Below are 27,994 nucleotides of genomic sequence, written 5' to 3'. Positions count from 1 at the left end.
TTTAACGCCAGTCATATGGTGGTACTTGGAGAGCCAAAAGTTTGAGAACCACAGCTCTAAGACAAACTCTAACCTTAACCAACTTCAAAGAGTGCCTAAACTAACCAGTGTAGAAACAGGCGTCGGCCAATCAGAGAGCGTCTCCGAGAAATGCGGCTGGGTTTGGTATTCACGCATCTGAGAGACATCATGTTTACTACTGATCTGAGAGACATCATGTTTTACCACTGATCTGAGAGACATCATGTTTACTACTGATCTGAGAGACATCATGTTTACTACTGATCTGAGAGACATCATGTTTTACCACTGATCTGAGAGACATCATGTTTTACCACTGATCTGAGAGACATCATGTTTACTACTGATCTGAGAGACATCATGTTTACTACTGATCTGAGAGACATCATGTTTTACCACTGATCTGAGAGACATCATGTTTACTACTGATCTGAGAGACATCATGTTTACTACTGATCTGAGAGACATCATGTTTTACCACTGATCTGAGAGACATCATGTTTTACCACTGATCTGAGAGACATAATGTTTACTACTGATCTGAGAGACGTCAAACAACAGGAACTGGGAGATTTTAATAATGAATAATCACTCAATCTTTATGTCACAGAGTTTCTCTCAAATTATACTTTTATTGTTTTCCATTCAATTATTATTCAGCTGTCAAACATCATCTAGAATGGATGAAAATAATGTTACACTTCTCTGTCTTGTGACTGTACCGCCTACTCATGTCATATTATGTGCACAAAAACAACACGCAGCCTGCAACCGGTCCCATGCCTGTTTTTGGTACGTTTTTACACAAGCGAGCCGGCAGGAAACATATACCACATGACCTTGTATCCAAAGTTGAAACTAAATCTACTCAATTTGTGTCCCGAGCTGAACGTTATGGGCGACCTATGACCTAAATTGAAGTGTCTAAAGCAACCGAGAATAATTAGGACTTCCGACCAGGGAGCAGCTGGCATGTGAGCCTTGTTAGAACCCCTCGGAGGCCTCCATGCCTCGTTCAACGCTGGTCCACTGAGGTGATGTCTTGTTAGAAGGACCTCAGCCTGAGACCTGACCTGAGCTTCTTTCAGCTCAGGTCCATCGCAAAAATTAAACCTCTGATTGATTGATTGATTGATTGGAAACTTTATTAACAGATTGCAGAATGGGTACAATTACAGTACGGCTCAATACAAAACAACTGCTAATAAGAGGATGCAGACCAGAAAAAGACTTTCGTCTTGTTTACATCGGGGTCCCCCATTTTCAATTAATCAGGACTTTTATGACATACAAGACATACAGATATACAGAACTGTGTAGTAACAAGAGATCATAAAAAATATATACATCCAAAGGGGAAGAAACTGTACATTGGGGGTGGGGGGGGGGGGGGGGGGTTGGACATTTACAGGGGCCAGTTTCTAATTGCAGCCACCCGTAGGTGCTCTTTGAGAGCAGTTTTGAAGGAGGGTAGGGATTCACATTCCTTCACGGTTGTGGGTAGGGCGTTCCACATTATTGTGGCATAATTGCAAAACGTGTTTTGTCCCTGATGATGTCCTGTCCCTCTTATGTCCTTTCCTGGCCTGGAGAAAGTTATCCATGCTTTCATCACATCCTGCCTAGACTGCAACTCCCTGTATCTATGGAATCAGCCAGTCACCCATATCCCGTCTGCAGCTTGTACAAAATGCTGCCGCAAGAATGCTGACCAGCACTAAAAAGAGAGACCATATCATCCCTATTTTAGCTTCCCTTCACTGGCTCCCAGTCCAGTATCAGGATCCATTTTATGGTCTTATTATTTATTTTCAAAGCCCTCAATGGCCTGGCTCCCTCTGATTTAATAGATATCCTCTCCGCTCATGTTGCTCCTAGATCTCATAGGTCCTCCAGTCTCTCTCTCCATCTAGGCTGAAGACTAATGCCTTTGCAGTTTCTGCCCCAAAGCTGTGGAACGGCCTCCCCCTCATCATAAGGTGCACTAGTCCCTCCCCGTCTGGCTTTATATCAACGTTACGTGATGAGATTGCTGGAGAATGTAAACGACGTATCCCGCTGTCTGTGTAAAACAGTTGTATTTTACTGTACTGTATATTATATAGTAATAGTATTGTATATAAGACTTACCTTAATTCTTAAGCTTAGCATTGTATTGTATTTTATCTTAGTACTTTTTATCATGTCTATTTTATTATCTATTCTATTTTATTATTCTATTTTATTATTTGTATTTTTTTGCACAATCAAGGTGGGCATGGCCACCTTCATTTCACTACATGTCTCGTGTATGTATGTATGTGACTAATACATCTCTTGAATCTTGTATCTTGTCAGTGACCAATCTGTAAGGCTGTCAAACAGCAACCTCTAGCAACTTTCTTTTAGTTTTGTTCTGATGCGTGGAGTCGGAGTTAAGTGGAGATTTTTTTTCATTTCAACCTTTATTTAAAATCGTAAGCATCTGAGGTTTCCCTCATTTACATAGAGAGGAGGGGTATATAGCTGGCCACATGCCAGTCTCTGCCAAGAGAGGTCTGTAACTTATTATACTACAGCTATAATATGGTAATAACGTCCCTGTTGTTTGGCAGCATTACAGAATCTACCTTTAAATGACACAAAAGCATGCTTTCTTCCATTACATAATAGGCTAGTTTTAATGTGTTACCTCTCTCCCGCTACCCTGCTAGAAAACCCAATATAGACCAGCATATCTGGTCACCAGCATGACCAGCAAAGACCAGCATAATGCATGATGGTTATACCAGCAAAGACCAGCATAATGCATGATGGTTATACCAACAAAGACCAGCATAATGCATGATGGTTATACCAGCAAAGACCAGCATAATGCATGATGGTTATACCAGCAAAGACCAGCATAATGCATGATGGTTATACCAGCAAAGACCAGCATAATGCATGATGGTTATACCAACAAAGACCAGCATAATGCATGATGGTTATACCAGCAAAGACCAGCATAATGCATGATGGTTATACCAACAAAGACCAGCATAATACATGATGGTTATACCAACAAAGACCAGCATAATGCATGATGGTTATACCAACAAACACCAGCATAATGCATGATGGTTATACCAACAAAGACCAGCATAATGCATGATGGTTATACCAACAAAGACCAGCATAATGCATGATGGTTATACCAACAAAGACCAGCATAATGCATGATGGTTATACCAGCAAAGACCAGCATAATGCATGATGGTTATACCAACAAAGACCAGCATAATGCATGATGGTTATACCAACAAAGACCAGCATAATGCATGATGGTTATACCAACAAAGACCAGCATAATGGTTATACCAGCAAACACCAGCATAATGCATGATGGTTATACCAGCAAACACCAGCATAATGCATGATGGTTATACCAACAAAGACCAGCATAATGCATGATGGTTATACCAGCAAAGACCAGCATAATGCATGATGGTTATACCAGCAAAGACCAGCATAATGCATGATGGTTATACCAGCAAAGACCAGCATAATGCATGATGGTTATACCAACAAAGACCAGCATAATGGTTATACCAGCAAACACCAGCATAATGCATGATGGTTATACCAACAAAGACCAGCATAATGCATGATGGTTATACCAACAAAGACCAGCATAATGGTTATACCAGCAAACACCAGCATAATGCATGATGGTTATACCAGCAAAGACCAGCATAATGCATGATGGTTATACCAACAAAGACCAGCATAATGCATGATGGTTATACCAACAAAGACCAGCATAATACATGATGGTTATACCAACAAAGACCAGCATAATGCATGATGGTTATACCAGCAAAGACCAGCATAATGCATGATGGTTATACCAGCAAAGACCAGCATAGTGCACGATGGTTATACCAACAAAGACCAGCATAATGGTTATACCAGCAAACACCAGCATAATGCATGATGGTTATACCAACAAAGACCAGCATAATGCATGATGGTTATACCAACAAAGACCAGCATAATGGTTATACCAGCAAACACCAGCATAATGCATGATGGTTATACCAGCAAAGACCAGCATAATGCATGATGGTTAAGACCAGCATAATGCATGATGGTTATACCAACAAAGACCAGCATAATGCATGATGGTTATACCAACAAAGACCAGCATAATGCATGATGGTTATACCAGCAAAGACCAGCATAATGCATGATGGTTATACCAGCAAAGACCAGCATAATGCATGATGGTTATACCAGCAAACACCAGCATAATGCATGATGGTTATACCAGCAAACACCAGCATAATGCATGATGGTTATACCAACAAAGACCAGCATAATACATGATGGTTATACCAACAAAGACCAGCATAATGCATGATGGTTATACCAACAAAGACCAGCATAATGCATGCTGCTTATACCAACAAAGACCAGCATAATGGTTATACCAGCAAACACCAGCATAATGCATGCTGCTTATACCAGCAAAGACCAGCATAATGGTTATACCAGCAAAGACCAGCATAATGCATGGTGGTTATACCAGCAAAGACCAGCATAATGCATGATGGTTATACCAGCAAAGAACAGCATATGTTGTGTTTTTGTGCTGGTATGGTAACCATGCTAGTCCTCCAGCTAAACCAGCCAATTGAAATGATGCTGATATGCTGGTGTTTCTAGCAGGGTAGCCATGCCATTGTTCAGTGTTCCCATTCAGTCGGAAACTCCACCAAATATCCTGCATGGCTGACATCCTTGTCAAAACCAACCTTATCCATTGTTACAAATTAAACAGCTTCTTAAAATCAAAGATTGGATGAACATGAGGCCCCTGGAGGCAATTTTTTTTTAATACATTTAAATTAGTCCCAGATGTTGACAAATCAAGATAAAAAAAAAAAGTTAACTGTTTTCTTTAATTTTAGATATTAAAAAACAGGTGCAAGGTAGATGAAGAATCCACCGGAGCCTGCAGCTGGAATCTATCACAAGAAAACCTTGGACATAATAACCATTTTACAGACACTGAAACGTGAAGCTACTGCTGGAGACCTGCCCGGCACTGACGCACATGTGACCTAATTCCTGCAGATCTCAACGAGCTAGACTGTAAACCTATAGCCAATATCCTGCATGAAGTCAGGGAGGGTCCTGTTGTATAAATTATCTCCCACTATGTCCTCCATCACCCGGAGACAAAGCAAAACCACTGCATTATCATAAAACTCACGGGGCTACATATCACGGCCTGGTAAGCAACCACTGTGGTCGATCATTTCTGAAAAGTTGTATACACTTCCCCACTCTTTGGGGGTACAGGGGTTCTACCTTGATTGATTGATTGAATGAACATTTTATTAACAGATTGCTGAATGGGTACAATACAGTACAGCTCAATACATACAATTGTTAAGGGGATGCAGACCAGAGAAAGACTTTCATCTGGTTTACATCAGGGTCCCCCATTTTCAATTCATCATAACATATATGACATACACGACATACAGATAGACAGTACTGCTACATCTATACATTTATGACATACCAGATTTACAAATACAGTATGTTTGTGATACAAAAATAGTCTAAAAAAGAGAGTATATACATTTGACGTAGAAACTGTACATTGGAGGAGGTTGGGTAGGTGGGGTGGGGGGGGGGGTTGGGTAGGCGGGGTGGGGGAAACTGTACAACTGTACAAGCAAAACTGTACATTGAAATATCGACGAAACCTTACTTGGTCCCTAGAAGAGGGTCTGGTGTATTATTGGGTTAGGACATTTACTGTACATTTACAGTGGCCAGTTTCGAATTGCAGTCTCCCGTAGGTGCTCTTTGAGAGTGGTTTTGAACGTGGCTAGTGATTCACATTCCTTTACAGCTTTGGCGTTCCACATTGATGTGGCATAATAATTGCGAAAAGTGTTTAGTCCCTTGTTTTAGCCGAATCTGGGTTTAACATGATTTGTGGAGCTTCCTCTGGTGTTGTGGTCGTGGTATTCACTGACCTTTGGGAAGTATTTTGACATGTACATGGGTACCTTAGTCGTATAGTGTATCTTGTAGACCAGGCCCATTGCAAGTTGCTGTACTCTGTCGTCTACTAAGCCATCCTAGGTTGTCAAAGTGGGCAGGGGTGAGGTGGGTTCTAGGAGTAAGGTCAAGTAGTAGTTTGACCAGTTTGTTTTGTGATGTTTGTAATCTTGTTTTTAGCGCCTTTGAGGTGCTTTGGTACCATGAGGTGCACGCATAGTCGTAGTACCCTTGAATGAGTGCTCCTGCTAGAGTCTTCAGAGTATTCTTGTTTACCAGAGAGGAGATCCGGTACAAGTTCGTTGGTTGTCATTTTTTGATTACATTGGATGCCATTTTGTCACAGGAAAGATTTGCCTCTAGGATGGAACCTAGGTAGGTAATTTCATCTTTCCTTGTGACAATATTTTCACCCACTGTAACTGAGAGTGTTGACTTGGTCCACTGTTTCAGGTGGGCAGAGTATATTATATTATATTGAGCTGACCTCATCCGCGGATTCTCTTTAAAAGTTCTGTTTAGCTTAGCTAAAGGCTTGTTTGCATTTTTTTCTACCCTAATTGCTCTGCGTTTAATACTTATGATGTGGAAGCAGGAGGCCTCTCCCACACATGTCCAATGGACCAGAGATGTAATGGGGTTCCTGCCCTTGGAAAAGATGAGATGCACCTTAGGAGGCTCTACGGATAGATTCTATAAGACATGGCAACCTTTTTTGACGTATATGGAGAATGAAAGGTTGGGTACACTCCCATAGTGGAATCTATGAGACTATGTTGGGACCTCGGAGCAAGTTGAAGATGTGAATGTGTTTTTGTTTCGTTATGTTTGCATTTAACTTATTTCTGTTAGTTTAGTGTTTGCCTAATGTGAGTCTGAGTTGAATCTGGGAGGGGGGGGGGGGGGGTGGGCTGGTGGGAGGGAACTGGTGGGGGGATGGGCTCGGGCTGGTGGGAGGGAACTGGTGGGAGGGAGTGGGGGGGGGGGGACCAAAATGGATGATTCTCTATTTTGACACTGACCATATCCTGTATGTATCCATGCTGGTTGAAAATGAAAATAAAATTATAAAAAAAAAAAAAATCTGTTCTAAATTCTGCTTTAGCCTGCAGTTGTTTCAACCGTTTTGTGTGAGAAAACTGGACGGAGTATCATTGTGTGTGTGTGTGTGTTGTGTGTGTGTGTGTTGTGTGTGTGTGTGGGGGGGGGGGGGGCTTTTGCAATCCAACTTATTTTTTTCTTCCATTAAGTGTCACAACCCAAACGTTGCAACATCCAGTGTCTCATAACTGAACAGCCACTATAGTTTAAAAACACTTTCCTCTTTTGGGAAAAATCTGGCTTTCCAACTTTGGTCTACTGGTCTACTCTGTCTCTGTATGGTTAAGGCTATCCCCTTTGTTGCCCCCCCTCCCCCTCCCCTCCCCCTCTGCAGATAGATCCCTCCCACAGCCCGGTTGGTAACCTGCAGCTCGAGCGCCTGGCGGACACACTGGGGCTTGGACAGCGGCGGAGACGCAGCACGGGACATTTAGCCGAGGGGCCCAAATACTGCAATTACACTGGAACTGACCCATCTCCGTCTCCGCTAAAAAATAAAAATAACATTTTTCAATTTCAGGAGGGCATCTATATTTATAATCGGTGGTAATTTGTTTCCATCCCTCCGTTGAACATGTCGGGTGGCGGCTCCTCCATAGCCCGGGTGCTGGTGGCGCTCTGCATCGGGAGCGCGGTGAGCTGCGTGCCGCAGGGTGCGGAGCGCAGGGCGCGCAGACAGGCGCAGCAGCACCAGGTCCCCTCAGTGTCCCAAGGTGAGCTGCTCGTTACCCTAACCCTAACCCTAACCTTTCATGTGTGTGTTATCAATATCTGAAAACTGACTTTGTAACATTGCATTCGTTTTTTAAAAAATGTGACTTGAGCGCAGTCTTCTGAGGACAAAACAAACGAGGAAAATACCTCACTCAGAGTGTTCAGTTATTTGAACCGTTATTCGGACGTCTTTTGTCCCTATAATAATCGAAAGGGCTTAACTAAAGTGCGCCTGTTGGGGGGGGGGGGCACTGAAAACTCCTCGCCAGGTTTGAATGACTCACAGCACTTGTAGCTGGAGCCTAAAGTTGGAGCGATGTTTTTACACCTAGGGCAAAATTCACAACCAAGAAGAAAAAAAACGAAGGATATTTAATTGAATGAAAACGAACACTGTATAGCCAAGGTTCCCCCCTCTAAACTGGCTGTACATCTTTGTTTTGATTTATTCTTCCGAAGGAGTTCCAATAGTGCGCGTTGTCCATGATTCAGAACGGGTTTCCCTATAATCTTACACTGAAATGTGTTGTGGGGTTCTGAGTCCCCCCCTCTCTCGCTCTCTCCAAGATGTGAGAGAGAGCCAGCTTCAGGAGACCAGGAGAGACCCTGCCCTGTGAGTCTAGTAGTAGTCTGTGTGTGTTCATGCAGAATGGTCAGCTTCATGGGAGAGCGGTCGATGGTGGTCTTTTGGTTGTGCAGTCATACACAGCAGGATGTTTCTGGAATGACTGTATATGTCATGTGTTTGAAGTGGCTCTCGGGCTGTAATCCTGCAGCATGCGGGCAGGTGACCCGGGCCCAGAGAGCTGGAGAGGACGGGCATTACAGCAGGGTCATGTGGGGTGTGTGGGGGCCACAGGCTGGGGCTCCGGGACTTTGAGGGGGGGGGGGGGGTACGAGAGACCAAGAGGGATCAAGAGCATGTAGACATCTAAATTAAATCGCTCGTTTTGATTGGATTAGCATTGGGAAATTTGTGTGCGACCGATGTGATTACAGGGGCCATGTCTGCATATACAGGGTGGGTTGATTGATTGATTGATTGAAAATTGTATTAACAGATTGCAGAATGGGTACAATACAGTATGGCTCAATACACACAAGTTAAGGGGATGCAGACCAGAGAAAGACTTTCGTCTTGTTTACATCAGGGTCCCCCATTTTCAATTCATCATAACATTTATGACATACATGACATACAGATAGACAGTACTGCTACATCTATACATTTATGACATATCAGATTTACAAATACAGTATGTTTGTGATACAAAAATAGTCTAAAAAAGAGAGTATAAACTAGACGATTTAGAAATGTGTCCCATTGGAAATATACATTGCAATTTCAAGCGAGGTGGACCGGCCGGACACAACAATGACGTGACCACTACACCTCCCTGTAACTCTGCTTCCCGAGAGCCCTGCTGCCATGCCTGACTCTGTGAGGAGACAATGGTGTAACTCTGCTTCTCTCCCTCAGATGGCTGCATGGAGGGCGGGCAGTTCTACGGCATCAACGAGCAGTGGGAGAGACAGTACCTGGGCAGCACCCTCATCTGTACCTGCCACGGAGTCACCGCTGGCATCAAGTGTAAAAGCAAGCCCGAAGGTCAGCAGTCTGTGTGTCTCTCTGTATTATCTCTCTGTGTGTCTCTCTCTCCCCTCTTGTATATAAGATAAGATATTCCTTTATCAATCCCCTTGGGGGAAATTCAGGCATCGTAGCAGCAGCACGGGGGAGGGAGGTGAGGTACAAGTTCAAGTTTGTTTATTATTTGTCATAATAAAATACTGAATAAATACTTTATGATGAAATGCTTGTTTCTGTATGAGCTCCAGCGAGTGTGCTACATACAGGGGGAAAAAATTAAGTAATTAAGAAGTAAGTAAAAAGTAAGTAAAGGAATGTTCAGTCAATATACATACAATATACAATACAGAGTAAAATTAGTAACAGTGAGGTACAATGCAGAAATGAGATGAGGTACAAAACTCAGGGTGCAAATGAGGTATGAATGTAGTGCAAATCTCTTTAATAATAGATACATATAAAGTGTGTTAAAGTGTCTAAAGTGAGTGGTAAGGTGAGTGTTTGTTTAAAGTGAGTGTGTACATGTGGATGTGTGCAGCGAGTGTAGAGGTATCATACAGGTATGAGAAGGGTGATGGAAGAAAGACAATAAATATAGGCAATTACAATTGAATCTGAATATAAAATATGAGAAAAGTAAACAGTGTAAACAAAGGCGCAGATGAGGGTCTGTCTGCCCTATCGGTCATAATATACATTATACAAGAGTCCGACACACTTAAGCGGGAGTTACACACAGTGTTTTTGTGCTCGTTTTTATACGTTTTTGAATACGTTTCATGTCCCTTTTACACAGAAATGCGTTTTTTGGTGGATACGGCTGAAACGCTAAATTGTGTTTGCGTTTTGGAGAACCCCTAAAAAACGCGCCGACAACAGCCGTGTAGTCTGCACGGAGCCGTTGTTGCGAAAACGCCCATGCGCAGTAGATACCATCTGCGTGCCCTTCCGGTGACAACAGTGTGGGTGTGTGTGTGTTTGGGACATAGCTCCGTGTCCCAAATAGCTTCAGCTACCATGTGTTGTCAAGTTATTGTTATAAGGACCCCAGTCCAAGCTACAACAGTCTGCATTCCCTTAACAATTGTTTGTATTGAGCCGTATTGTATTGTACCCATATGCAATATGTTAAATAAAGTTTACATCCATTCATTCTGCTAGCATTACCGATTGCATGAGCAGCTGGCTAACGTGAGCTATCAGACCATGCATTAAACAAAATGGCCCAGTCATCTATTCACCTTTGTTTAATACACACAGCGTTGTCTCTAATGTTATCTAACTACTGATAGCTCCCGATATCATCAGTTTGGTGCTGGCTAACTAGCGTGAGCTAACGTTAGCTTCTAGCCACAATGCTATACTGTTATAATGGCAAATTCCATTGACGTTAGCATGCAGCTAACAATGTAGCTACCGATCTTTTTTTAGACTAAACTATCCGCTCTTGGTGGTCACTTGTGTTGATGTTAGTTTTGTTTCATCAACAAATGACAGGCAGAACACACAGTGAATGTATCCGTTTTGTTTATTGCACTTTTATTAGACTTTGCTGAAAAAGAAGTGCTGCATTGGGTAACTAGGCAAAAGATGGTGGCGCCCATAGGCGCCCGCCTGCCTTGTTGACATTTGCTTTGCAGGCACATTCAAGTTCTGATTGGTTGAAATTGCCTTCATGTTTGCCACCTACTGCCACCTACTGCTTTGGCAGTGTATTACATCAGTGTGCTCAGGTGACAAAAACGAAAGTGTGACTCGAGGCTGCCACGTCGCGGCGAAACGCATATGACAATGAAACGAAAATGAAACGAAAGGTGTAACCGCCGCCTTAGTGGTTAAGAGTCGGAGACAGTTCTCCAGCTAATGGCAGCAGTCCATGGCCTGGTTGTCTAGGGTCAGGCGTAGGGTGGAACTACACAGAACACTTCACCTCAGGATGTCTTATTTTACACCACTGACATGTTGCTTAGTGTCCTCTGTGTCTGCTTTTTGTCGTTGAACCACGGCACGAATAAACTCCCCCCCTCTCTCCTGTCCTCCATTCCTCTCTCCCGTCATCCTCCCCTCTCTCCCTCTCCCCATGCAGATGAGGAGACATGTTATGATAAGATCAACCAGCGCTCCTACACCGTTGGAGAGACCTACGAGAGGCCTAAAGAAGGCATGATCTGGGACTGCACGTGTATCGGCTCTAGCAGGGGCAAGATCAGCTGTACCATCGCTAGTAAGTCTGTTTCTCACTCTCTCTGTTTCTCACTCTCTCTGTTTCTCATTCTCTCTGTTTCTCACTCTCTCTGTTTCTCACTCTCTCTGTTTCTCACTCTCTCTGTTTCTAACTCTCTGTGTCTCTGTGTATCACTATGTGTCTGTCTCTGTTTATCACTCTTTGTCTCTGTCTCTGTGTATCACTCTTTGTCTCTGTTTCTGTGTATCACTATTTGTCTCTGTCTCTGTTTATCACTCTTTGTCTATGTCTCTGTTTATCATTCTTTGTCTCTGTTTATCACTATCTGTTTTTGTTTATCTCTCTGTCTCTGTTTATCACTCTTTGTCTCTGTTTATAACTCTCTGTCTCTGTTTATCACTCTCTGTCTCTGTTTATCACTATATGTCTCTGTTTATCACTCTTTGTCTCTGTTTATCACTCTCTGTCTCTGTGTATCACTCTATGTCTCTGTTTATCACTCTTTGTCTCTGTTTATCACTCTCTGTCTCTGTGTATCACTCTTTGTCTCTGTTTATCACTCGGACACACCCCTTTTTGGGATCGAACCGCGCTGATTCGTTTTACCCCCCGCTGAACCTGGGACAGTTGGATTAGGTGGTTTCGGAATCGGGCCAGTGGGAGCGGGGGGCGTGACACACACAACGTCGTTACTGTCATGCTTGCTTGAATTTTGGGCAGATAAAACCACACTGGACAATACCCACAAAAACGATATTTATGGGCAATTTGAGAGTTCAGACCTCAACCAAAAACAAGCATGTGGAACCTCACAGCTCAGTGGATGAAAACATGAAGCCACGTTTACAAAGCACAGCACTTCTGGCTCGCATTAGGCCTGGCAATTTTTGTTTGCCATGCTATTTCTATACATTAGTTTCTTGTTTGAATGCATTTATTTCTATTAGACCAGTGGTGCCCAACCAGTCGGCCGTGGTCGACCAGTAGATCAATGACATGTAATATAATTGCCACGAGCGATGGGATAATGTTAGCTGCTGGACAGGCTAAGCTAACTAGCGTTAGCCGTTAGCTTAGCGTTAGCCATTGCTGTATACTATACTTTCTTGTTCGAATGCATTTATTTCTATTAGACCAGTGGTGCCCAACCAGTCGGCCGTGGTCGACCAGTAGATCAATGACATTCAATATAATCGATGCAGCAATGTTACTAGTAAAAGGCTAAGCTAACTAGCATTAGCCATTAGCTTAGCGATATCATTAACCCTGCAAAACGTTCAAAAGTGGACTCTACAACACCATCCATTCGTGATAAAATGGGGTGGGTTATATTGACAAGGCTTGACAACAGAGGTTCAAATATAACTTCATATTTATTGGTTATTTGTTCATTTTATATCAGCATCCAGTCTCCGTGTTAAGACACTTCCTGTTTACATTTTCGAACGTGACATCATCGCCTACGGCAAGCGTAAACGCTCAAAAGGCAAACCGTAAACAGAACCCGGAGCGAACCAAGACTGCAGTGTGTACACAAACTAGAGGGGGGAGAGGGAGGGGGGAAGTTCGCATTAGATCTCGGAACGGGCTAGAACGGAATGGAATGGAAACGAATATAATGAGTGAGAAAGGCCCCTCTGTCTCTGTTTATCACTCTCTGTCTCTGTTTATCACTCTCTGTCTCTGTTTATCACTATATGTCTCTGTTTATCACTCTTTGTCTCTGTTTATAACTCTTTGTCTCTGTTTATCACTCTGTCTCTCTGTTTATCACTATCTGTCTCTGTGTATCACTCTTTGTCTCTGTTTATCACTCTTTGTCTCTGTTTATCACTATATGGCTCTGTGTATCACTCTTTGTCTCTCTGTCTCTGTTTATCACTCTTTGTCTCTGTTTATCACTCTTTGTCTCTGTTTATCACTCTCTGTCTCTGTTTATCTCTCTCTGTCTCTGTTTATCACTCTTTGTCTCTCTGTCTCTGTTTATCACTCTTTGTCTCTGTTTATCACTCTGTCTCTCTGTTTATCACTATATGTCTCTCTGGGGCCTTTCTCACTTACCTATTGGGATCGAATCACTGCTCCCGGGAACGGGGGGGAGTGTTCTCACTCAGACGGACACACCCCTTTTTGGGATCGAACCGCGCTGATTCGTTTTACCCCCCGCTGAACCTGGGACAGTTGGATTAGGTGGTTTCGGAATCGGGCCAGTGGGAGCGGGGGGCGTGACACACACAACGTTGTTACTGTCATGCTTGCTTGAATTTTGGGCAGATAAAACCACACTGGACAATACCCACAAAAACTATATTTATGGGCAATTTGAGAGTTCAGACCTCAACCAAACAAGCATGTGGAACCTCACAGCTCAGTGGATGAAAACATGAAGCCACGTTTACAAAGCACAGCACTTCTGGCTCGCATTAGGCCTGGCAAATTTTGTTTGCCATGCTATTTCTATACATTAGTTTCTTGTTTGAATGCATTTATTTCTATTAGACCAGTGGTGCCCAACCAGTCGGCCGTGGTCGACCAGTAGATCAATGACATGTAATATAATTGCCACGAGCGATGTGATAATGTTAGCTGCTGGACAGGCTAAGCTAACTAGCGTTAGCCGTTAGCTTAGCGTTAGCCATTGCTGTATACTATACTTTCTTGTTCGAATGCATTTATTTCTATTAGACCAGTGGTGCCCAACCAGTCGGCCGTGGTCGACCAGTAGATCAATGACATTCAATATAATCGATGCAGCAATGTTACTAGTAAAAGGCTAAGCTAACTAGCATTAGCCATTAGCTTAGCGATATCGTTAACCCTGCAAAACGCTCAAAAGTGGACTCTACAACACCATCCATTCGTGATAAAATGGGGTGGGTTATATTGACAAGGCTTGACAACAGAGGTTCAAATATAACTTCATATTTATTGGTTATTTGTTCATTTTATATCAGCATCCAGTCTCCGTGTTAAGACACTTCCTGTTTACATTTTCGAACGTGACATCATCGCCTACGGCAAGCGTAAACGCTCAAAAGGCAAACCGTAAACAGAACCCGGAGCGAACCAAGACTGCAGTGTGTACACAAACTAGAGGGGGGAGAGGGAGGGGGGAAGTTCGCATTAGATCTCGGAACGGGCTAGAACGGAATGGAATGGAAACGAATATAATGAGTGAGAAAGGCCCCTCTGTCTCTGTTTATCACTCTCTGTCTCTGTTTATCACTCTCTGTCTCTGTTTATCACTCTCTGTCTCTGTTTATCACTATATGTCTCTGTTTATCACTCTTTGTCTCTGTTTATCACTCTTTGTTTCTGTTTATCACTCTGTCTCTCTGTTTATCACTATCTGTCTCTGTGTATCACTCTTTGTCTCTGTTTATCACTCTTTGTCTCTGTTTATCACTATATGGCTCTGTCTCTGTTTATCACTCTTTGTCTCTGTCTCTGTTTATCACTCTTTGTCTCTGTCTCTGTTTATCACTCTTTGTCTCTCTCTCTCTCTGTTTATCACTCTTTGTATCTGTCTCTGTTTATCACTCTTTGTCTCTGTCTCTGTTTATCACTCTTTGTATCTGTCTCTGTTTATCACTCTTTGTCTCTGTCTCTGTTTATCACTCTTTGTCTCTGTCTCTGTTTATCACTCTTTGTCTCTGTCTCTGTTTATCACTCTTTGTCTCTGTCTCTGTTTATCACTCTTTGTATCTGTCTCTGTTTATCACTCTTTGTCTCTGTCTCTGTTTATCACTCTTTGTCTCTGTCTCTGTTTATCACTCTTTGTATCTGTCTCTGTTTATCACTCTTTGTCTCTGTTTATCACTCTGTGTCTCTGTCTTTGTTTATCACTCTTTGTCTCTGTTTATCACTCTGTGTCTCTGTTTATCACTATCTGTCTCTGTTTATCACTCTTTGTCTCTGTCTCTGTTTATCACTCTTTGTCTCTGTCTCTGTTTATCACTCTGTGTCTCTGTCTCTGTTTATCACTCTCTGTCTCTGTTTATCACTCTCTGTCTCTGTTTATCACTATCTGTCTCTGTTTATCACTCTGTGTCTCTGTCTCTGTTTATCACTCTTTGTCTCTGTCTCTGTTTATCACTCTTTGTCTCTGTCTCTGTTTATCACTCTGTGTCTCTGTCTCTGTTTATCACTCTCTGTCTCTGTTTATCACTCTCTGTCTCTGTTTATCACTATCTGTCTCTGTTTATCACTCTGTGTCTCTGTCTCTGTTTATCACTCTTTGTCTCTGTTTATCACTCTCTGTCTCTGTTTATCACTATCTGTCTCTGTTTATCACTCTTTGTCTCTCTGTCTCTGTTTATCACTCTTTGTCTCTGTGTATCACTCTTTGTCTCTCTGTCTCTGTTTATCACTCTTTGTCTCTCTGTCTCTGTTTATCACTCTTTGTCTCTGTCTCTGTTTATCACTCTGTGTCTCTCTCTCTGTTTATCCCTTGTTGTCTCTGTGTGTGGGGGGGGGGGGGTTACTGCCAGTAAGTTTAGTTTAGACCAGAACCAGAACAGACAGTGTGACACACACGTCTATCTCTGTGTCATCGTCTGTTTGCCTTTATCACTGTTTGTATCTTTGTGTTGGTCTCTCAGATCATTGCCAGTGAATGGGCTAGAAGAGTTGAGATTACCAACTCACTGAGATTGTGTGTCTGTGTCTGCATGCCTTTGTGTGTGTTCATGCTTGTGTCTCCTAGACCTGGTTGTGTATGTGTGTCTCCTAGACCTAGACTTTTGGGCTGTATGTGTGTGCGTGTGTGCTGAGTGTGTGTGTGTGTGTGTGCGTGCGTGCGTGCATGTGTGCTGAGTGTGTGTGTGTGTGTGCGTGCGTGCGTGCATGTGTGCTGAGTGTGTGTGTGTGTGTGCGTGCGTGCATGTGTGCTGAGTGTGTGTGTGTGTGTGCGTGCGTGCGTGCATGTGTGCTGAGTGTGTGTGTGTGTGTGCGTGCGTGCATGTGTGCTGAGTGTGCCTGTTGAGCCCCACCTGGTAGCAGTGAGTTGTCTAGACAAGCCAAAACAACCATAACTTATTGAGAATGTGTGCGTGAGTCTTTTAGCCTCACAGACATTTAGTGAGTCGCCCAGACGAGTTAAAAGAAACAACTCATTGAGAATGTGTCTGTAGCCTCTAGCTGTGTGTGTCTGTAGCCTCAATTGCACAGCCCTGGCCTATTCCTATTTTCCTATTTGTTTTATTGTACTATATTCTATTGTGCTATATTTCATTTAGTTTATATCCCATTTAATATTATTCAACCTCTTTATTTGTACAGCCCTGGCCTATATTTTATTTGATTCCATAACTCTATTCTATGCTATTGTGCTTAACTTAGTTCATATTTCATTTTATCTTACTCCATTATCTGTAATGTCTGTCCGCCAATGTCGCACCGAAAACTACCAAAGCAAATTCCTTGTATGTGAAAACTATACTTGGCAATAAAGACCTTTCTGATTGTGATTCTGATCTTCCCTTTGCCCTCAGATCGCTGTCACGAGGGGGGAGCGTCCTATAAGATAGGGGACACCTGGAGGAGGCCCCATGAGACGGGAGGCTACATGCTGGAGTGCATCTGTCTGGGCAACGGCAAGGGAGAGTGGACCTGCAAGCCTGTCGGTGAGTTCAGCGGCTAGTTAGACATGTGGACGAGCAGTCAGTCAGGCAGCCAGGCAGGCAGGTTGTCAACTGGAACAGAAAGTAAACAGATCATGAGTATTAGGGCTGACCCCCGATTAGTCGACTGCCAACCTCTTAATCGAATGCAAAAAAAATAATAACAATAATAAACAATTGTATCATTCTTTCCAAAAGCAAAGAGGCCTAGAAGTGTGGCTAACGCTAATGGCGCGCATACCAGCGAGGCTAACTGCCTAAGAAAACGGGCACAGAGGCACTTTTTTTGCATTCAGGGGGGTAGTCGACTACCAGTCAAAGTCGACTTATCCAAATCCTTAGTCGGGGACAGCCAAGTATAGTTGTATTGGGTGGTTATATAGCAGAAGCTACACTTCACATCTGCATATTCCCAACAGCTGAGCGTTGCTATGACAACTCCGCGGGGACCTCCTACGTGGTCGGGGAGACATGGGAGAAGCCGTACCAGGGCTGGATGGTGGTGGACTGCACCTGTCTGGGAGAGGGCAGCGGACGCATCACCTGCACCTCCAGAAGTAAGAGCCTCTCTCGCTCCCCTTCTTTCTGTCTTCCATTCCCCCCCTACACCCGCCTCTCTCCTGTCTGGCAGGATGAGGGGGAACTGTGTGGCGTGTGTTCAGATGGTGTATTTTAACTGGTCTGTGGTGGGAAAACTCCCACCAGTCGTGTTTCCAATTAAGAGTCATTATGGTTTGTCCTTAATTAATGAACCAGTCCGATGAGACACAGGGTCGGGGGTCACCAGAGATCCAGATTAACTCTCCCTCTCTTTTCCTCTCTCTCTCTCTCTATTTATTTTTCTCTCTCTCTTCCTCTCTCTCTCTCTCTCTCTCTCTCTCTCTCTCTTTCTTTTTTATTTTTCTCTCTCTGTTTGTTTCTCACTCTCTTCCTCTTGTTCTTTCTTTCTCTCTATCTCTCTCTCTCTCGTCCCCCCCTCTATCTCTCTCGTCCCCCCCTCTATCTCTCTCTCTCGTCCCCCCCTCTCTGTCTGTCTCTCTCTCTATCTCCTCTCTGTCTGTCTCTCTCTCGCCCCCCCCTCTCTATCTCTCTCTCTCTCGTCGTCCCCCTCTCTGTCTGTCTCTCTCTCTATCTCCCCCCTCTCTGTCTGTCTCTCTCTCATCCCCCCCTCTATATCTCTCTCTCTCGTCCCCCCCCCTCTCTGTCTGTCTCTCTCTCTATCTCCCCCCTCTCTGTTGGTCTCTCTCTCTCTCCCCTCTCTCTCTGTTGGTCTCACTCTCTCTCGCCCCCCCCCCCCCTCGCTATCTCTCTCTCTCGTCCCCCCTCTCTGTCCTCTGTCTCCCCCTCTCTCCCCCCCCCCCCCCCCCCCCCCCCCAGACCGCTGTAACGACCAGGACACCCTGTCCTCCTACCGCATCGGAGACACGTGGACCAAGTCTGACGCCAGAGGGAACCAGCTCCAGTGTCTCTGCACAGGAAACGGGCGAGGGGAGTGGAAGTGTGAGAGACATGCCTCCCTGCACACCACTGGACTGGGTGAGACGGCTGGAGAGGGATCAGGGAGGGAGGGGGGCAGAGAGAGGCAGTGGATCACACAGTGAGGGAGGGGGGCAGAGAGAGGCAGTGGATCACACAGTGAGGGAGGGGGGCAGAGAGAGGCAGTGGATCACACAGTGAGGGAGGGGGGCAGAGAGAGGCAGTGGATCACACAGTGAGGGAGGGGGGCAGAGAGAGGCAGTGGATCACACAGTGAGGGAGGGGGGAGAGAGAGAGGCAGTGGATCACACAGTGAGGGAGGGGGGAGAGAGAGAGGCAGTGGATCACACAGTGAGGGAGGGGGGAGAGAGAGAGGCAGTGGATCACACAGTGAGGGAGGGGGGAGAGAGAGGCAGTGGATCACACAGTGAGGGAGGGGGGAGAGAGAGAGGCAGTGGATCACACAGTGAGGGAGGGGGGAGAGAGAGAGGCAGTGGATCACACAGTGAGGGAGGGGGGAGAGAGAGAGGCAGTGGATCACACAGTGAGGGAGGGGGGAGAGAGAGGCAGTGGATCACACAGTGAGGGAGGGGGGAGAGAGAGGCAGTGGATCACACAGTGAGGGAGGGGGGCAGAGAGAGGCAGTGGATCACACAGTGAGGGAGGGGGGAGAGAGAGGCAGTGGATCACACAGTGAGGGAGGGGGGCAGAGAGAGGCAGTGGATCACACAGTGAGGGAGGGGGCAGAGAGAGGCAGTGGATCACACAGTGAGGGAGGGGGGCAGAGAGAGGCAGTGGATCACACAGTGAGGGAGGGGGGAGAGAGAGAGGCAGTGGATCACACAGTGAGGGAGGGGGGAGAGAGAGAGGCAGTGGATCACACAGTGAGGGAGGGGGGAGAGAGAGGCAGTGGATCACACAGTGAGGGAGGGGGGAGAGAGAGAGGCAGTGGATCACACAGTGAGGGAGGGGGGCAGAGAGAGGCAGTGGATCACACAGTGAGGGAGGGGGGCAGAGAGAGGCAGTGGATCACACAGTGAGGGAGGGGGGCAGAGAGAGGCAGTGGATCACACAGTGAGGGAGGGGGGCAGAGAGAGGCAGTGGATCACACAGTGAGGGAGGGGGGAGAGAGAGGCAGTGGATCACACAGTGAGGGAGGGGGGAGAGAGAGGCAGTGGATCACACAGGGAGGGAGGGGGGCAGAGAGAGGCAGTGGATCACACAGTGAGGGAGGGGGGAGAGAGAGAGGCAGTGGATCACACAGTGAGGGAGGGGGGAGAGAGAGGCAGTGGATCACACAGTGAGGGAGGGGGGAGAGAGAGGCAGTGGATCACACAGTGAGGGAGGGGGGAGAGAGAGAGGCAGTGGATCACACAGTGAGGGAGGGGGGAGAGAGAGGCAGTGGATCACACAGTGAGGGAGGGGGGAGAGAGAGGCAGTGGATCACACAGTGAGGGAGGGGGGAGAGAGAGGCAGTGGATCACACAGTGAGGGAGGGGGGAGAGAGAGGCAGTGGATCACACAGTGAGGGAGGGGGGCAGAGAGAGGCAGTGGATCACACAGTGAGGGAGGGGGGAGAGAGAGGCAGTGGATCACACAGTGAGGGAGGGGGGAGAGAGAGGCAGTGGATCACACAGTGAGGGAGGGGGGAGAGAGAGGCAGTGGATCACACAGTGAGGGAGGGGGGCAGAGAGAGGCAGTGGATCACACAGGGAGGGAGGGGGGCAGAGAGAGGCAGTGGATCACACAGGGAGGGAGGGGGGCAGAGAGAGGCAGTGGATCACACAGTGAGGGAGGGGGGAGAGAGAGAGGCAGTGGATCACACAGTGAGGGAGGGGGGAGAGAGAGAGGCAGTGGATCACACAGTGAGGGAGGGGGGCAGAGAGAGGCAGTGGATCACACAGTGAGGGAGGGGGGCAGAGAGAGGCAGTGGATCACACAGTGAGGGAGGGGGGCAGAGAGAGAGGCAGTGGATCACACAGTGAGGGAGGGGGGCAGAGAGAGGCAGTGGATCACACAGTGAGGGAGGGGGGCAGAGAGAGGCAGTGGATCACACAGTGAGGGAGGGGGGCAGAGAGAGGCAGTGGATCACACAGTGAGGGAGGGGGGAGAGAGAGAGGCAGTGGATCACACAGTGAGGGAGGGGGGAGAGAGAGGCAGTGGATCACACAGTGAGGGAGGGGGGCAGAGAGAGGCAGTGGATCACACAGTGAGGGAGGGGGGAGAGAGAGAGGCAGTGGATCACACAGTGAGGGAGGGGGGAGAGAGAGAGGCAGTGGATCACACAGTGAGGGAGGGGGGCAGAGAGAGGCAGTGGATCACACAGTGAGGGAGGGGGGCAGAGAGAGGCAGTGGATCACACAGTGAGGGAGGGGGGAGAGAGAGGCAGTGGATCACACAGTGAGGGAGGGGGGAGAGAGAGAGGCAGTGGATCACACAGTGAGGGAGGGGGGAGAGAGAGAGGCAGTGGATCACACAGTGAGGGAGGGGGGCAGAGAGAGGCAGTGGATCACACAGTGAGGGAGGGGGGAGAGAGAGGCAGTGGATCACACGATTCATTGATTTGCATCGGTGCGCCGGCATAAACGTTCATGATGCGAGTGTCGCGATACATCTTGTTGTAGCGGCTTTGCATCGGTCAAAACCGATGCATTCATATAATTTTCTCTCATCCACTTCTGTCAGCAGTGCACTGTGACTGCACACAGCAGATACTATTGCTTCGCTACTACATAAGGCGAGAGCCGCGTCACAGTTATCAACAAACAGTGGAAGTCGAGGAGGAGACATGAATAGAATTGATCAACATGGCTAACGCCAGTTAGCCGTTCAGCTAATGCTAAACTACAGTGTCTAACTAACTAACTAACGTGACTCTGCAACACCAGTTCCATTAGTGAGGAGGGGGTATATTGAAGACGCTTGACAACGGGTTCAAAGATAACTTCACATTTATTGGCTATTCGTTTCTTAATTATATCGCTTCATGCATCGGGCATACAAGCATCCAGGCAGGCTCCGTGTGTTGTTTACATCATAGTCTAGTGTGTGTGACATCAACTGTCGACGGCAACTCAGACGGGTAGGGTCTCTCTCTCTCTCTCTCTCTCTCTCTCTCTCTCTCTCTCTCTGTTCAATGATTTAAAGTGGCCAAACGTTACAATATAAATTATCTGAAATATTATAAAATCATTAAGTCTGCTATAAGCCATTATCCCTTTGTGTATGATTATTATTGTCTCACAGTAGTGTGTATATACATTGTGTGTGTGTGTTTTTAGCTAAAGTGGATAGAAAAGACAGTACTATGCAAAAGTCTTCTTAGGCACCCAAGAGTTTTTATATAAATGGTCTTACAGTAGATTATTTTATTTTTAATAATATACCGTAATTCCTCTAATAGTGACCGGTATTCAATTACAAACCGGGTCTCTATTAATGGCCGGGTGCGCTCTTGAGCTAAGCAATTATAAGCCGACCTCCTAATACAAGCCGGGTTACTAATATACTGAGGCAGGGGTTAGACTAGTGTTTTTGTGGCTCGTTTTTATACGTTTTTGAATACGTTTCATGTCCCTATTACACAGAAAAGCGTTTTTTTGTGGATATGGCTACGGCTGCAGCTACCATGTGTTGTCAAGTTATTGTTATAAGGATCCCAGTCCAAGCTACAACAGTCTGCATTCCCTTAACAATTGTTTGTATTGAGCCGTATTGTATTGTACCCATATGCAATATGTTAAATAAAGTTTACATCCATTCATTCTGCTAGCATTACCGATTGCATGAGCAGCTGGCTAACGTGAGCTATTAGATCCTGTTAGCTCAAAGCTCCTCTTTCAACTTAACAAGCATTAAACAAAATGGCCCAGTCATCTATTCACCTTTGTTTAATACACACAGCGTTGTCTCTAATGTTATCTAACTACTGATAGCTCTCGATATCATCAGTTTGGTGCTGGCTAAATAGCGTGAGCTAACGTTAGCTTCTAGCCACAATGCTATACTGTTATAATGGCATACTCCATTGACGTTAGCATGCAGCTAACAATGCTACCGATCTTTTTTGAGACTAAACTATCCGCTCTTGGTGGTCACTTGTGTTGATGTTAGTTTTGTTTCATCAACAAATGACAGGCAGAACACACAGTGAATGTATCCGTTTTGTTTATTGCACTTTTATTAGGCTTTGCTGAAAAAGAATTGCTGCATTGAGTAAATAGGCAAGATGGTGGCGCGGCCATAGGCGCCTGCCTTGTTGACATTTTCTTTGCTGGAGCTTCCAGGAAGTGTATTGGCACATTCAAGTTCTGATTGGTTGAAATTGCCTTCATGTTCGCCACCTACTGCTTTGGCAGTGTACTACATCAGTGTGCTCAGGTGACAAAAACGAAAGTGTGACTCGAGGCTGCGACGCATATGACAATGAAACGAAAATGAAACGAAAGGTGTAACCGCAGCTTGAGCTGCATACTGAGCTGCTAAGGTAAAGTTACTTGATTTCACTTTGAAAACGTTGAAATGACCAGTGACCACCTGTAATTGCACTGTTTACTATTTCATACAGTACTTGGTTTCAATAAATGAACCCAGTACATTTTACTGGGTTCAAACTGACACAAAATGTTGATTTATTCATTATGATCTAGAAATATAGGCCTCTCTCTTATACATGCCTCCTCCTAATAAAAGCCTGGTACCCGCTACAGTTTAAGCAAATACAAGCCCGGGTCACTATTAGAGGAATTACGGTAAGCTGCATATAAGGTAGGGCTGTCTTAAATACTTCGAAGCTTCGAAGCTTCGTTCGATGGCACAAGCTTCGAAAAAAAAAAAAAAAAAAAAAAATTGTTTTCTCAGATTTTTTTTAATTTTAATTTTTAACTTCGTTGTGTGTGTGTGTGTGTGTGTGTGCGCGCATGGGGCCATTGGGTGGGGCCGGGGGACAAATACACTGGAGGAAAGTAACCCAGCTCAGCACTGCCTAGGCCTGCCACGATAACACATTTTGCTGGGCGATTAATTGCCCCCGAAAATATCGCGATAAGCGATATTATTGCGATCGGTTAGAGAATTTTTTTTTGGAGAAATTTATTTCCCAAAACTTTTATTTTGAAGCCCACCGCTCCGTCTTTTCCTGTGTTTTAGACTTTTATTTTGAAGCCCACCGACCGGACCGGAAGTATTGTTGTGATTATCAGGTACTTTGGGTACCAGAAAAGTCACGTGAAACACTGCAGACCACTGATTGGTCAGAATAGAGACGCGTCTCTAGGATTTCATAATCATTATGTTTGCAGCAGGCACAAGTGCAATAAACAAAGGATACAGTCACTGTGTATTCTGCCTCATTTATTGATTAAACAAAACCGACATCAACACAATTTGCCACCGAGCGGAGAGTTTAGTCTCGCAAAAAGATCGCTGACTTGTTAAGGCTTGTTGTTAGGTTAGGTGCTAATGTTGTGCTAGCGTTTTAGCATGGCTATCGTACATAGCGTGATCAATATAACTCGCTATTGATTGTTTGTATGAGTAACGTTAATGCTAGTAGAATAGACACAACGTGAGGTAATCACCATCCATTTTAAACCGGTTATTACCTAATGCTAACGTTAGCAAATAGACGCGACTGGTAACGTTACAGCTTGTTAGCCTAATGTTAACGTTAGCATAGACAGCCTAGCTAACGTTAACGCTTGTAGAATAGACACAATGAGAGGTAACGTTAGCGTTAGCAGAATAGACACAACGAGGGTCTCGTTAATGTTGTTATTGATTGATTGAAAACTGTGTTTACTCTGTTTGTATGAGTAACGTTAATGCTAGTAGAATAGACACAATGAGGGGTAACGTTAGCCCCACGGAGCTCCTGTGCTGTGCTCTGTAGTAAAGCCAGCGGCCCGCCTCCCAACACGGACAGTGACTGACAAGGGGCACTGGGTCCGCCTCATTAAAACAAACGCGCAAATAGCAATTAATCGCGCCCGTCAAAATCATTGCATTCATTTTAATTATCGCGGCAATTAATCGATTTATTGCTTATCGCGGCAGGCCTAGCACTGCCCAAATTATATCATCACTATTGCCTGTTTGAAGGATATCATCCTCAAACACATATATACCACCTACACGCCTATTCTCAGTCCTTGCCCCACAATGGTGGAATGAACTACCCACCCCAGTTAGGACAGCCGAATCCCGTCCAATCTTTCGCCGTCGACTAAAGACGCACTTCTTCAACTATTATCTGAAATAAAATTAAAAAATTAAATTAAAAAAATCTAACCCTAACTAACCTTACTGTCATGCATTTGTCCTAATAAACGAACCTACACTGTAGCACGCAACACTTTGATGAATATTGTTACTCAGCTGATAGAGTTGTATCCTTCCTGATGACAGAACTTGTAAGTCGCTTTGGATAAAAGCGTCAGCTAAATGACTAAATGTAAATGTGAATGTAAATGCCTTGTAGAATTCCACACATAAGAAAGAAAGATACTGGGATGAATAAACAAAATAGGAAATAAAATTTAGAAATGCATGCAATACATAAATATATATGAATCTCCATATATGAAATAGAACATTTAGATAAGGTGCTACTGAGATGTTTTGGTGAGTTCTTTGTTTTTTTTGTGGAAGTAGCCCTTCTTAAAAATGCATGAACATTCACTGATAATTGGTCTGTAGTGGAGTCTACAAGGTCTACATTGCTGGACCTTGTAGACTGACATAATTCTGTGCATAGTTTAGTCTACACAGGCCATATTTCAAATAATCAAAATCTTACTTCATTCATATTTTTTTTTTTTATATTTATCTTTTTCCCCCTCCATTTTCCTCCGATTTTTCTCCCATCCCAATGTTAGTCGTATGCCAATTCCCAATCCCCTTCCTGGTCGCTGCGCACTTACCCCCCACAGTCAGATCATCTGGGAGAGTGGAGGCTATCACGTGCTTCCTCCGACACACGTCCAGCCAATCAACCGCTTCTTTTCACCTGGCAGCGCGGATCCTCCCTGAGAGGGCGTAGCGTGTGGAAGGATCACACTATCCCCCTCGAGTCCTATCCGCGCTGAGCAGGCGCCCCGACCGAACTGTAGGAGTCGCTGTTTACAACGACCCGGACCCACCCCGCCAGCTTCTCCCACCCTCTAATACCAATCTCCGCTACGCCACCTAACCGCCTACTTCATTCATCTTAAACATTCTTGATTTGGGGGATTGGTAGTTCCCATGAAATCTGAAGTTGTTCAAACGACAACAGCGATCCACCTTGAATTAAATCACACATCGTGTTGAATCGCATCGTATCGCCCCGAATCGCATTATGTTGAATCAAATCGTATCGAATCGTATCGTATCTCAACAGGGGGTGAATCGTATCGCATCGCATCGCCCGGTGCTTCAAATGTATCGTTAATGTATCGTATCGTTGGCACCGTATCGAGATGCACATCGCATCGGCCTCAGTGAGGAGATGCACATCCCTAGTGTGTGTGTGTATATGATGCACATCCCTATGACATACTGGTCGGTGTGAGAGCTCTTGATTCCTCTGGAGAAGCTGCAGGACGGATGGACAGACAAGCAGCGGTGGTCACATGTAGGCCCCGCCCCGCACAGAGTCTTTAGAATGCCCCTTTTTTCCCATATTGGAAGAAACAACGGTTCCTATGCGCAAAACAACAGTTGCTATCTGTTATGCTATGAAAAGTAAATCACAAAAATGTAATATTTTCTGGTGTCTTATTATTGGATCTTGTAAACAAGTAGAACAGTAATACCTGCTCTACCACTGCACAGAAACGAGATGATTTTATTTTGAAAGTGGCTGCCATGTTGGAGGAAAGAGAACCACACTTAACACTCCATGCAAGGCCTCTGTGGCCCAGGTTGTGTCACCCCAGCGGAAATAAGTTTGTCAAGACGTTTTGAAAAAGGTGTACATTTTCACACTTTTCATTTCAAGCGGCGAATTGCTAAACAGGAAGTCCAGTTTTGCGTCGTTTGTGCTGGCGTGACACACCTGGGCCGCCATTTGGCCCCTGAACAGACACACAGAGAGGGACACATAAACAGCGGCGTCGGGTGTGAGAGAGAGAGAGAGGGGAACAATGTTTCTGTACACACTGGACTCAGGAGGAAGAAGGAAGAAGAAGATATTCCTTTATTTATCCCCTTGGGGAAATTCAGACGTCATAGCAGCATGTGGGAGGGGGGAGTGGAGGTATGGGCAGGGTAATAGTAGAAAGACATAAATATAGGTAATACAATTTAATCTGAATATAACATTTTAGAAAAATAAACAGTGTAAACAATAAAAAATAAACAACGGTGCAGGTGAGGGTCTGTGTGCCCTATCGTTCATAATATATGTTACAATAAAATAAATATAGGCAATGAAAGAAGAAAAAAAAAGACTAAAACACCACATATTGATTAGTGTGTGAATATAAATGTTATCTCTGGGCAATAACAACACTGTCAATAGAATGCAGGTGTACAGCTTACAGCAGTTGTGATCACCAACATCATTGTTATGTGTTATAATAAGATATAATATATATGAAGTAATTCTGATGTATAATATGTGTTATAGCTGTATAATATGTGTTATAATCTGTATAATATGTGTTATAGCTGTATACTATGTGTTCCAGGAGTTTCTGACATCATGTCTTTATATTGCAGGTTCCGGTGCTCGCGTGGTCACCAACATCCAGCCTGCCGTCTACCAGCCCATGCCCAGCGTGCCACAGCTGCTGCCGGAGGGCACCTGCCGGGCGGACGCAGGAGTGGCCTACTCCCTGGGCCAGCGCTGGCTCAAGAGCCAGGGAACCAAGCAGATGATCTGTACCTGTCTGGGTAACGGAATCAGCTGCGAGGAGTGGGGTGAGATGATTTGTTATATTTAAAATGTTTAGCTACGACTGGCAGCTATAGCGCTTGCTGGTTGGTTGGTTTATGTTACACATTATACAAAACATTAAAAGAAACATTATATAATGCAGAGACTGAAGGAGAATTGCCTCCAGGGGCTTGAAAAGCGGCTTCTCCGGTCAGTAAATTACAGGAAATAGTTTCAGCAATGTGGAATATACAGTTAGTATGTATCTGCCAATAAGTTACACATAAATACAAAGAAAATAAATACATAGTTTACATAACACTACACATCAATGTATTTCAGTTATAAGACACAGACACACCCTATCAGTCTAAGTATACACTCTACAC

At 44.9% G+C, this 27,994-nt stretch overlaps 1 protein-coding gene across 1 annotated transcript in view; it reads left to right on the top strand.

The window, feature by feature from the left end:
• The first annotated feature begins 7,564 nt into the window (after window positions 1-7,564).
• The window catches only part of LOC311228525 (fibronectin-like), a 156,804-nt gene continuing 136,374 nt past the window's right edge, over window positions 7,565-27,994 (top strand). The window contains 7 exon segments of the mRNA XM_084314427.1: window positions 7,565-7,874; window positions 9,356-9,484; window positions 11,553-11,690; window positions 17,144-17,275; window positions 17,692-17,829; window positions 18,650-18,808; window positions 27,449-27,649. Coding sequence (XP_084170553.1) covers window positions 7,736-7,874; window positions 9,356-9,484; window positions 11,553-11,690; window positions 17,144-17,275; window positions 17,692-17,829; window positions 18,650-18,808; window positions 27,449-27,649 — 1,036 coding nt within the window. The 5' untranslated portion in view covers window positions 7,565-7,735.

This window comes from Notolepis coatsorum (genome assembly GCF_963971535.1).
Source record: "Notolepis coatsorum genome assembly, chromosome: 5".
NCBI lineage: Eukaryota > Metazoa > Chordata > Actinopteri > Aulopiformes > Paralepididae > Notolepis > Notolepis coatsorum.
Note: the sequence above shows the minus strand (reverse complement) of the source record. Positions and strands in the feature narration are given on the sequence as shown.